Raw genomic sequence first — 12,798 nt, 5'->3', positions numbered from 1 at the left:
CTAATATATTATATAGACTCATTACATGCAAAGTGAGGTATTTCAAGCCTTTATTTGTTATAATTTTGATGATTATGGCTTACAGTTTAAGACATTTTTCAAATTTTCTGAGATTTTGAATTTGGGGTTTGCATAAGCTGTAAGCCATAATCATCAAAATTAGAACAAATAAAGGCTTGACATATCTCACTTTGCATGTAATGAGTCTATATAATATATTAGTTTCACCTTTTAAGTTGAATTACTGAAATAAATGAACTTTTGCACGATATTCTAATTTTTCAAGTTTCACCTGTAAATCATTTGTCAGAATTTTCATTTTTGGGTGAACTATCCCTTTAAGAATCAAGAGTTTAACAGCTAAACTAGTATCATGAAACAAAACGAGGAAAAGATTCAAGTTTTCCGTGCAGGATAAAAAGATTCCTACTGCCTCTCTCTCTCTCTCTCTCTCTCTCTCTCTCTCTCTCTTCGAATCGGCCTCTCCCCTCCGCTACACGTCGCTCCAGCTTTCACACATTCACCCGTTTGTTCATTGCTCATTCACTCGCTCACTCTCTCCGTATGGCACTTTGCATTGTTCTGCATTTTAGAAGCTCCAGTGTCTCCAGGAACGAAACACGAAATTCGAGTATCAAAAAGGTCATAGTAAAGGTTCATATCTCTGACTCCCTTCGGTATGACCTTTGCTCCGCGCAGCGAGGGTTCTGCAGTCGTTCGAAATCATGTCGAGGCGTTCTCTCCGGGCTGAGGCTCCTCGCTCGCTCTGGCTTTATCCTTTCCGGACTGTCGTCGTCCTCCTCTTCGTGGCTCAGGATCGCCAGCTCGTTCTCGTAGCAGAAGGAGTTGGCGCTGGGCACCACCAGGTACTTGTTTTCCATCATGTCCTTGGCACTGCAGCGAGGGGTGGACGGCACCTCGTAGGTCTTGTGGAAGTGTGAGTAATCAACCTTGTATTGGTTCTTTTCCTCAAACAGCACCGGCTCGAATCGATGCCCCCAGAGGATCTCGCTAGCCAAGTAGGAGCTTCTCGCCTGTGCCGTCATGGCCGTCGCCTCCACCATTCCCTCCAAGATGACCACGATCTCAAAATCCGCCGTTTCGAGATCCTGCTTAGCGACGCCGAACAGAGGACTCTCCTGGTCGATCTGATGCAGGATTGTGATTGGCGAGACTAGGAAGATGCGGTCCAGCCCTTTGTCGAAACCGACATTGATGTCCAGCTGGTCGAGTGGGATGTACTCGCCTTCGACCGTAACCCGCGGTTTGATGAGCTGCGCTCGGACGTGCGCCTCGACGATGTGACTCTTTCGCAAGTTCCCCACCCGCCACATCAAGCACAGTTTCCCGTCACGCATGGCGATGATGGCGTTTTGCGAGAACAATAGAGTCTGCGCTCGCTTCTTAGGACGTGCCATTTTGGCCATGATTGCTCCGATCATGAAGCAGTCGATGATGCTGCCCACGATGGACTGGAAGACCACGAGAAACACGGCGACGGGACATTCTTCCGTCACGCAGCGGAACCCGTAACCGATGGTTGTTTGCGTCTCGATTGAGAACAGGAACGCCGCGATGAAACCATTCACCTGCAGAACGCACGGCGTGAAGTTGTCGTCGCCCGCCGGGTTGTCCAGATCACCGTGGAGAAGCGCGAGAACCCAAAACGCCAGGCCGAACGCCAACCAGGAAATCACGAAGACTAGCGTGAAAACGATCACTAGGTAGCGCCAGCGGATGTCCACGCAAGTGGTGAATATGTCCGCCAGGTAGCGCTGGGACTTCTCATCCATGTTGGTGAACTGCACATTGCACTGTCCATTCTTCTTCACGAAGCGGTTGCGACTTTTCCGTCGAGTGTGGATTTTGCCGTTGCCATATCCATTCATCCCTCCGCCATGCATGGTGGTTAAACGCAGAGCATCCTCCTCCGTCGACACGATACTGTAGCGTCCGATCCGACCCACGCTCATTCTCTTTAGTGCTCCACCTTCCTATTTTTCCAATCTGGTGTTCCCTCTCTCTTGGAGTGGATTAGTAGTAGTACAAGTCCAGGGTGGTGGGTGGTTTAGTTGTAGTGATGTTGGGTCAAATCCAATCAACAGTAGAAGCACTTCGGTTTCCTCAGACCCTTGGGAAAAACAAACAGATCATCATCAGTTCATAAAACTGTGAATGAGAGTGGTGGCATTTGAGAGTGACTCTGCATATAAAAACATTCTTATATCAAAGTAATCATTTTAGCAATTTGCAGTATTATTATAGAACATATATTGCTTATAATTATTAAAGAAAATTACATTTATAGTAAAAACTAAACTGTTTTATTTTGCTTACTTCCTCTGTTTCATGAGTTTGTTGCAGGTCTTTCTGCTTTCTTTCTGAAGAATACATGCAATGCTGCCATAAAATGTGATGGAAAGGAGATCTGTGGCCCTTGATGCCTTAAAATGCAATCTAGGTTGGAAGGTCACTAGATTTTAGAGGCAAAATGTGCCAAAAGGAGTGTTTTCACCTACTTCAGTTTCACCTCGATTCAGACTGTGACATTGGTGCGTGATTGATGTTTGGACAAAAAACGATCATAAAGAGGAATTGAGGCTGTTTTGTTTTGGGGTCAATTGTTTTGCTGATATTTATGATATTAGTTTGGCATTGCACAGGCTGGATATTGTATGAAATTAGTGTGTCGTGGCATGGACCCTCTCTGGATTCATTTCAGGTTTCTCATGTATGTGTTTTTGTTCTCAGCTTCTACATTATTGATCAGAGCTCTGTTTTAAAGCTGCTTAACACAACAGAGATGTTCTGGCTATCCGATCACACACACACACACACACACACACACACACACACACACACACACACACACACACACAACCACAGATGTCCCTCAAGAGGCTCAAATCTTACCCTCCGAAACGCCTAAGTAAAGATGACGTAAAAGGGGTGTTAACAATTTTGGATTCTGTGCGAGTGCCCCGTGTGTGTTTGAGAGTGTTTGCGCACACATGCTTGAGTTTTAAACACATCATTCAGACACTCAGGAGACCAGTGTTTGTATGAGGCTTTGGCCATGGGTGCCGTCCCACAATCCTCTAGAGACGCTAAGTGGGTTGAAGGGGGGGGAGGACGATGAGTTAGCTGGGCATACACAGAAAATTAACATAAGACTTGGAAAAAATGAAGGTTATGAGGCAAAAAATAGGGGAGAGAGACAGAACTGATGTACGACAAAGACCAAGAAGGGAGGAAACCCTGTGGCCTGATATCTAAATATATACAGTCAGCGCTCAGAGAGGTTTCGTGCTTTATTTGTCTGGCCTGCTTCTGCATATCATAGAGCGACGTCATTACTGTCACACTTACACTTCCCATTTATATTTCAAATGAATTTCTGTTCTTCTGGAGAACATCAGTGCTATCATAACCCATTGCCTTGACTCATTATGATCTTTACTTCCACCTGTGTCTCATTATCTTGTTAACGCTTCCCTGTGTTTTCACTCATTCTTTGCGAAGTCTTGTATGTTGTTACACTGCATTTCTGAGCTTTATATTTGATTCTCTGCCCATATTCTGGATTATCCTTTTGCCTGTGTTTTTTCCCCTGTTGCTTTTTTGGGATTGTTTGCCCCTTTGCTCTTTATATGGACTAGGATTGTCCCAATAAAGCTGCATTTGGATCTTCAACCCAAGTCTTGGAGCAATCCGTAATATTATGTAATATATAACCTCTTTACATTTTCTTTACATTTTCTGAACAAACTGTAAGTGGTGTTTGCTTGTGCAAAAGTTTCCATGATGCTAGGGTGTTGTGGGTGGTTGCCAGGGTGTTGCTATGTGTCACTTTTAAAGTGTAATTTAGCATGTGTCGGGGTTGCTAGTTGGTTGTTAGGGGATATGGGTGGATGTTGCCTACTGGTCTAAAGCCGTGTGCACACTGTATGATCTATTATAGTCCTTTACGACTGTTGCTTGTCAGACTGTACAAACATGATCTCCATTGTAAGCACTGTAGGGTCTCAGTTGTCATTAGAGATTTACATCATCAATCTGTGACACGTTCGGTAGCTAAACTGCATTTCATGTGGGATAGAAATGGTGGCTAGCAAACAAAAACAATCTCTAGTGTTAATTTTGATCATGGCTTTTCTTGAAAAGTAAACTGGGAAAAAATGAAGACGTGTGTGTGGAGCAAGTGCTGGTTTGTCGTCGTCACACTAATGAGGTTCTGTGTTCCTATAAGTTTTTGATTTGATAGGAGAAGTCACACTGTAGGACTGTGCCTCAAAACTTCTGACGCTGCCAGAATTTCAATTTTAATCGCAATGGTCATTAATCGGCTGTCTGCGGACCTGTCAAACCAGCGATCAAAGACTTTAGATTTTGGCCTAGGATCAGAGGAATCTTTAAGGATTTACAAAATTTGCTTCAGACGGCCAAATCGTACAGTGTGACCCGGCACCGACCTCAAGTTTATATGATATTCTGTATTCTCTAGATTTGGTCCATCTAGCTACTATGGTTATGAAGAGAATACACTTTTTGTGATTTTCTTTTTCTTTTTTTCCCTTCCTTTTCACAATTTTCATAACAGGGTCTGTTTGTTTGGTGTGATACTGATACTGATGTATGATAACATCATTACATAATTACAGCGGCTGAAGCGTCTCTGTGCTGTCTGCCTTCTACCCGAAAACATGATACCTGATCTGTGCACACTCATGCATTCATACACACACACACAGAAACACCGTAGTGTTGTCTTGTCTCTGAGCTCTCGGTGTCTTGCATCATTTCAGGGCCATCAACAGCATCAGGCCACAGTTGTCTCGAGTAACAGAGTTTGAAAGAGAAAGCTTGTGAATGCTTTAGATAAAAATCTGCAATCCTGCAACTAAAACGTAAAATTGGTAAGATGTAAATAGATCTAAATAAATAAATTACACAGAATAAAAACATACTTTTTCATGCAATTAAATGCATTCACTGTAAAAAGGAAACTCAATGTTTTCATGTGAGATAACAAATAAAAACTAAGTTTTAAACAAAACAAAAATAGTGAAAGTGATTTTAAGGGTCAGATCAGGTAGAAATAGCACTTTAGCAACTGTTCTGCTTCTGCATAGATGTAGAAATGTAACAAATTGTGAAGTATTGTGCATGAGCAAGAAGCGATCTTTTATCAAAAAGTGAATGAGATTGTAACTAAAGTTGTGACGTATGGTGGTGTGCTGGCTGATTTTTGGGCTATGGTTCACCCTCAGGAGGTAGTTGACTTGTAAGGGAACGGTGAGTTCTAGGTTGTAGCAGCAGATTTGACCGGGGAATGTCATGATGTCTGTCCGTGAACCGAAGCGGAGCAGAATGTAGGTCATGGGAATGACAGAGTTAGGGTTTTTCTCAGAAGTGTATTTGGACATGAAAATATAAAGAATTTACCCTAACACAAATGAGCTATTGTTGCATGACATTAAGTTTACAGTGTTTGCTCAATATACTTACTTGCATATTGAAGCAACACTGTAAAATCAAACGTACTCAATCAAATTTAGGTAACAATTTGCACTCTTATTTGTTTGGGTAATCCCAAATGTTGAGTAAATGCAATGCCAACTAATAATTCCTTATAAAAAGTGAGTAATATGAACTTGTGATGTTATTGAATGTTTAAATTTTAAATGTCATACATAACTGAACATTAAACGGGTCTTTCCCTTTACTCAAAAACACTTAATTTCAACATATTCTCTCCTGATCAAGCCATGCAAAGCACGCTGGGAACTAAAAATCCACTGCCCAGTTTCAGTTAATGCTGCAAAATTTCAACTCAGAAAACGAAAGTAAACTTTGAGGTTTTACATATTTAAGTAGATTGGACACAATTAGATTAAGTAGAAACAATTGTTTTGCTTTAATTCATTTTAAAGTAAATTTAACAAGCATTTTTTTTTTTGTAATTAAAAGTTGTTACTGTACGTCAAGTCAAAAATATAATTTAATCTGACTAAAGAAACAAGACTACCAGGTCACATCAACAGATGCTGCAATGTTGACAGCATCTCTAGTTGCGATAGATAAACCAACGGTTTGTCACTCTCAAATTCTCTCTGTTGGCTTTTAATCAGGTTACCATGTGGTCGATTAATTATTTAATAATTTGCAGTATTGAATTGCTTTTTATCATCATCTAACTTTGCAGAAACCTTGAGATGGCAGGTGAGATTCTGTCCAGATGAGAGGAATTACTGTTACATTTTCCTACAATGTACTTTGAGGTTGCATATGTTGATTTGGTTGTATTTGACGATGAATTGACCTGAACTTCAAAGCCTACGTTAGTCTCCAAATATAGGAGTATTTGACTTAGTTTAAATGTGACAGACTGACATTTTTCTTTTAACGTCATTTGACATCCTAACAGAGCCGTTCTTATGATAAGGAGAATATCATGATTAATGACCCCATGTTCGCTGCGTGTGGCCTAGTTTTCTGCAGTATTTAATGCTAATCTGACATTACCTGCTGTTTTCTTCATGCAGTTTCTGTGTCAAGCAGTTATTTCACAGCAATATTGGTAACACTTAAAAAATTGCATTATGCAATGCTTGACAAATCATTAGGTAATGTTAAAATGATAATTATTCAAATTATAATTAGAAATTCTAAATAAATATTCAAGCCTATATTGTTAAAAAGCCTTTTCATGCATATTCATATTCATATTTGAACTTGAAACTTTGCTTAGTTACATTTTTACTGTACTATTTTAATAATGTCTTATTAGAATTTTTGTGTTTAATGGTACAGGTACCGGACAATTACATGCTCAGCTGTGCCTCAAAAAGCAAAAAAACAAAACATAAGTCGGTGCATGAGCAATGCAAGTTCAACAAATAATGTATTATGCAGAGTAAAGCCCTAGTCGGATTGTTTGTGTCCATGTGAAAGTGGTCAGTGATGCATTTCTACACGTCTGGTTGAATTATTCATATGCATGTGGATTTTACATTGTTTTGTTGGTCATCATCATGATGGTGGTGATTCTTTATCATTTTAACCTGTGTAAATACTATAAAATACTATAAAAAGGTTCCAGAATGGGATTTTTGCAGCAATACCAAAGAAGAACCATCTTTTTTCTTATTGTGAAGAACTTTTTTTCCACCATAAAGAACCTTCTGTGCAATGCAAAGGTGAATGTCAAAGGTTCTTAATGAAAGCATCAATAAATGTCGATAAAGACCCTTTATTTTTAAACGTGTATCAGATGAATGAGTAGTTTGGAGGCAGCAGGAGTGAGAGGAGCTCTGGCCTCTTTAGCAACTGATGACATTAAAATGACCGTCATACTCTCACACACACACTTTCATCTGTGCACACATCGCGTTCTGTGTCACAAGTAGTTCCTGAAAAGAAGCATGTGCGAATTGGGGAATTGTCCTCAGAAGTGAGCTAAATCTGACCAAACATTTAGGAAAACAATTCATAAGTAAATGCATAAAGTTTTCTTTTAGTGTTTGCTGTGTGAGTTCATTATGCAAAGCTTGAAGTGTGTCATGATGTACTTCACTATTGGAATCTCAGGGAAATAATATCAGAGATAAAGACAGTTTACAGGCTCATTCTGTCCATTCTTGCACTATTATAAGTACGGCTTATTTTTACTTGACTCAGATGGCAGCAAAAATATTCCTACAGCACGCTCCGAAAAACACGCATGCATACTTAGTATGCATAACTTTCTGCTCAATATCAGGTCATTATAATCGGGTCAGTTAACGATGTTCTAATGAAGTTCAGTGACTGATTCTTCCCAGCGCACATTAAAACATTTATCCAACTGGGAGTTAAAATAACTGTTAAATAATTAATTAGTGTTAATATTTCTTATTATTAATATAAATATTGTATGTAATGAAATATAATTGTAATATTATTTACTAGTTATTTCATATTAACTTCTTATTTCATGTTTACTGTATCTAAACAGTTTGTTCAATAGTTCTGTTAGTTTTGGGCTATACTTGTGGTTAGACCCGTCGTATTTGATGCGGTAATAAACTCATAGACCCCAGCTGCTGTGCAGTCATTGTTTAACCCTTTATGAACTTTCTCAGTTTATTTTTAGAGCATTGTTTTAATTTGCATTGACAGCAATGATGTAATATGTAATAAATTATGCATATAATTGAGATTCTAGCAGCTAAAAGTATATCAAATACCAACACATGGTAAAGTTTTAGACGGATGTTGCTTACCTTGCGTTTTGTAAGGGGTCCTCGCCCTCTGAGTGTGTGTGTGTGTGAGTGTGTGTGTGTGTGTGTGTGTGTGCACAAAGACAGGACAAGTGTGCTATGGCGTTGTGGTTGCGTTATCCAAACTGGAGCATTTGATGAGAGCTTGTGCAGCTCGTGATGGGGATCCAGAGCTCTGCCATCTCGACCTCACACACACTCATTGTCCATTTCAGATTCATATCCTATGTTCCACTTGTTTTTTCATTCTTCCCATTTTTTTAAAAGCACATATATTCCAAACCAGAAACAGAGAAACGGCCCCAAGCACTCACTCCAGGTGAGTAAGTGAACGAGCAATGAGTTCTGAGTGAATCAAAGCTTCAGTGAGCTCGTGATAGGCAGAAAGTCATGAAGAGATACTTGAGTTTGGAGAAGTGCATGTCCTCCTCCTCCTCTCCTCCACTCCTGATGGATTAAACACTGTCCTCTTTTCTTTCTGCACTCAGTCAGATCTTCTTGTCCCCCAGAACGAGGGAGGAATACGGCAGTTGTCTCTCATGCACCTGCTTGCTTCATCTTCATCTGCCATCAGATCTATCAGTGCTGCACTTTTCTCATCTCTGTCCGTCTCTCTCGTTCTCTCTCGATCTCTCTCACCCCACCCGCTCGTTTCTCCCTCCCACAGCACAAGCGCTCCAGTGTTTTGTCACTTGATGCTCTGCTGTGGTCATACGGACACACACACACAGAGAAAGAGAGAAAACCTCACTAACTTTCTCATCTTCCTCCATGAAAAGGTTTTTTATTTGCTTGTGTGTCTGACGTTTTCCCACAGCACTCGTGATAATTTCATGACATCTGAGCAAATTTTACTACCAAATCACAATGCCATTAATGTAATGTTTTATCATTCTTATTAGATTCTCAGGACTGTAATACAGTCATTTGTAGTGTATTAAACCTTATAATACATTATTTTAACAATAAAATCAGTACAAATTAACAAATACTATATTAATAGTTTTAATATTTTACTTTATTTTAATTGTAATATTTTACAGTTTAATTTAATTATATTTACTGTATAATAGTAAAGAGTGTTAGTACAATAACTTTAATTATAAAATCATCAAATATTAAAGGCAGTACAACAAATACAATTATAATGTATTAATGTTTTATAATTTAAATTTGTACTGTATAATAGTAAAGTATTATAGTACAATAATTGTATTTAATTATAAAATTAGCAAATATTAAAGGCAGTACAACACACCATTATAATGTATAAATATATTACAGTTTAAATATATATATATTTTTACTGTATTGTAGTAAAAAGTATTGTAGTGCAATAATTAACACTTTACATTAAAGGGATAGTTCACTTTCAAATTAAATTTTGGTATGTTTTAGACAGACAAGAACGGTTTGACCTAAAAATATCAAAACTGAAACTACTGCGGAAACAAAGACACCTACATCTTGGATGTCCTTGAGGTAAGCTAAAACATACCAACATTTATTTTCAAAGTGAACTATCCCTTTAATGTTTCATTTGTTAACATTATTTAACTATATTAGATAACTTTTAAAATCTACATTTTTAAAATCAAAAGTTGTATTTGTTAACATTAATGCTCTTGGAAGTAACTAACAGTGAAACAATTAGATTTTCACACTGACTGATGTCAACAAAGATTAATAAATGCTTTAAAATATGTATTGCTCATTGTTATTTCATGTTTGCTAATGCATTTACTAATGTGAGACATTATTGTAAAGTTTTACCATTTTTTTATTATAAAATCAAAATGTATAAAATACTATCATAATGTATGATTTTTTTTTCATTACAGTAATGCAATTGGATTTGACGTGCTTTTAATAAACAATGCAAAAAATATGGATGACCGACGCATTGAACTTGTTAGTATCACAAAATATTACTAACTGTAACTAACAGTGATGCTTTTCTTCTAGTTTTACCACTTCTGGCATTCTATTTTTCTAAGTATTTGCCACAATTTTAGCTCAGAATTTTTGATACCTACCAAACATCAGCGGTTCTGTTTTTACCCACAAAACTGTGAAGATGTCAGTTTTCATTAAAACTGTTGTGAAACTCTCTCTGCGTGTGTGTGTGTGTGTGTGTGTGTCCAGCAGGCAGGTTCTGAACACTTGAAGTCTCCATGGTGATTGGCACACTCTCAGCGCTTTGCGGCGTTTGAGGTGTTTCCTGGAGAGAGTCAGGGTCTCCATGGTGATCTTGAGCTCGGCAGCATCACAGTTTCCAAAAATGAAACGGATAGATAGATGGAAATGTGAAGCACTGGAGGCTAAAACCAGAGCATGACACACAAACCTGTTGAAGAGCGCTCACACTGATGCATGTGCAGCAGTCAGTGCGGCTTTTCTGCAGTGCTAAAAAAAGAAACACATTACATCATTTTTATACGTTTTAAAGAAAATGTGAATGGTGTTTTCCCTTACAAAACTTTCCACAATTAGGATGTGCCAAGTGTTGTTCTAAGTATTTTTAACATGCAGATATGGTTGCTAGAGCATTTTGGGAATTTAAAGATGTTGCTTTGTGGTTACTAGGGTTCTCAGGGAAGTTACTAAGATTTTCTGATTGTTTTTAACATGTTGCAATTCAGTTTGGGTTGTTTTCATGTTGCTGTGACATTTCTAGGGGTTGTTAGGGCCTTACTATAGGGTTGCTTAAAGAGTGTTTTTAGCACAGTTGCACAACAAGCCGCATGATTTCAGGAATGATTCAGTAGCTCAGATAAGGATAAGTTGGGGTTTTAGTTTGTTCAAATCACTAACCCCAAGTAGGATCACTAATAATAGTGATACTTGACTAAAAACCCCGCTAGATAAGCAGCTCCTGGTTTACTTGCATCCCTCTCTTCAGACTCCTGTGTTCTGCTCGCTTCTGGAAATGTAAAATAGATGATTCTTGTCCTCCCACATGCAGACTATTGTTCTGAGAACTTGCTTTCTCGCTCTCTCTCTCTCTCTCTCTCTCTCTCTCTCTCTCTCTCTCTCTCTCTCTCTCTCTCTCTCTCAGATTTTGGGCCCTATTTTAACGATCTGAAATGCAAGTATCAAACGCGAAACGCAAGTAACTTTGTGGGGGGATCTAATCTAAAATCTAAAACGCAAATCTAAAATGGGTTGGTCTGAAGTAGCTTCATTACTCATAGGTGTGGTTTGGGCGTAACGTGAAATAAACCAATCAGAGCGTCATCTCACATTCCCTTTAAGAGCAGGCGCGCTTGTTCCATGGCGGATTGCTATTATAACGGCGGATTTGCCAGGAGCGGTTCACAGCCGAGGAGACCGACGTTCTCGCCAGGACCGTAAAACACAGAGAAGTGACACTGGGGATGGGAGCAACCCACCCAAATTAGCGTATAATAATTTGGGTAAATGTGTAAGCTAGATTTATGCCTAATTTTTCACACCTTCATGGACACCACAATGATTTCCCTCGTGTGGTAATATTTTTCCTTGTAATAATGCATGGTTTGCAAAAATGAGAACTGCTGCGTCTGTATGTAGGTGAGAGAAGCAAAGTGTATGCGCGTTGTGCACACGCTACATTATGGCCAAGCATGTGTACTTAAAATAGCATCTGAATAATGCGCCACTGAAAACGCGCCACTGACTCTAGACAAGGTTTTTCCTGGTCAGTGGCGGAATTGTTTTCTGAAACTGCAAAATAGCACCAGGGAACGTTTGCACCGAAACACGCCTCCTCTTTTCGCTGAACCGCCCCCGGGAGCACAAGTTCATTCCCTAGTTTACCGACGTGCGTCTGTGGAGGGAAAAGTCCGCTGTGCGTCGGGTGCAAAATTGGAATGATACATGTGTCGCTGTACAAAGTCAATTGCGCTGGGTGCAAGGTAGGGCCCTTAGTCTTAGAGCCAGTTCCCATCGTTTCTCTTCTCTTTCATAATATGTGCTTTCTGTTTCTTATCCATTCTCTCTTTTCACACCTTCATATTTTGGTTTTTTTTTTTTTTGCGCTGTGTGTTTGCAGTGATGATTTTGTTCTGGGATACATTCAGTGACTAAGTGTGACTCTGTCTGTGTGACTCTGTTTGCCCAGCAGAATATTTTATTACTCAGATGTTGCTCTTTTCGTAGGGCTGTTAGTGATTTTTATAATACCACTCAGAATTCCACTGGGTCAATGGCTTTTTAAAAATCTTTTCAAAATTGATGTAATGAGTGTTTTTGAGTCAGGTACAGTGTGTTTGAAACAAGTTTCAATTGTTAAAAAAAAAATCATTTTATTGTCAGGTAGTTCAACCAAATATTTGTTAATATATATATTCCTAATTTTATTGTGAAATCTTATCAAAGTAACGCTTAGAGTGTCTACAGTGCCTAATACATTATTATTTTGTGGTTTGTGTATTTTATTCATATTCATTTATAATTGAAGTGGCCTGGTATTTAGTATCTTTAGCATCTGCTGATTTTACTTTTGTTTTTGAGATTATTTTTGGAGGCTCTTAAAGCAACACCAAATAACTTTTCC

The 12,798-nt window shown here is 38.8% G+C and overlaps 1 protein-coding gene across 1 annotated transcript; it reads right to left on the bottom strand.

Annotated features, from left to right (window-relative positions):
* Positions 1-443: 443 nt before the first annotated feature.
* On the bottom strand, positions 444-8,642 carry kcnj12a (potassium inwardly rectifying channel subfamily J member 12a). Its single transcript, XM_079862807.1, has 2 exons — positions 8,265-8,642; positions 444-2,131 (listed from the first exon to the last, which is right to left on the bottom strand). Exon 2 carries the CDS (start codon positions 1,971-1,973, stop codon positions 657-659), a length of 1,317 nt encoding a protein of 438 aa, XP_079718933.1. The 5' UTR covers positions 1,974-2,131; positions 8,265-8,642; the 3' UTR covers positions 444-656.
* Between the last annotated feature and the right edge of the window lie 4,156 nt (positions 8,643-12,798).

The sequence above is a fragment of the Squalius cephalus genome (assembly GCF_949319135.1).
Source record: "Squalius cephalus genome assembly, chromosome: 25".
Classification (NCBI taxonomy): Eukaryota; Metazoa; Chordata; class Actinopteri; order Cypriniformes; family Leuciscidae; genus Squalius; species Squalius cephalus.
The sequence above is the reverse complement of the archived record's forward strand: the minus strand, read 5'-3'. Positions and strand labels throughout refer to the sequence as shown.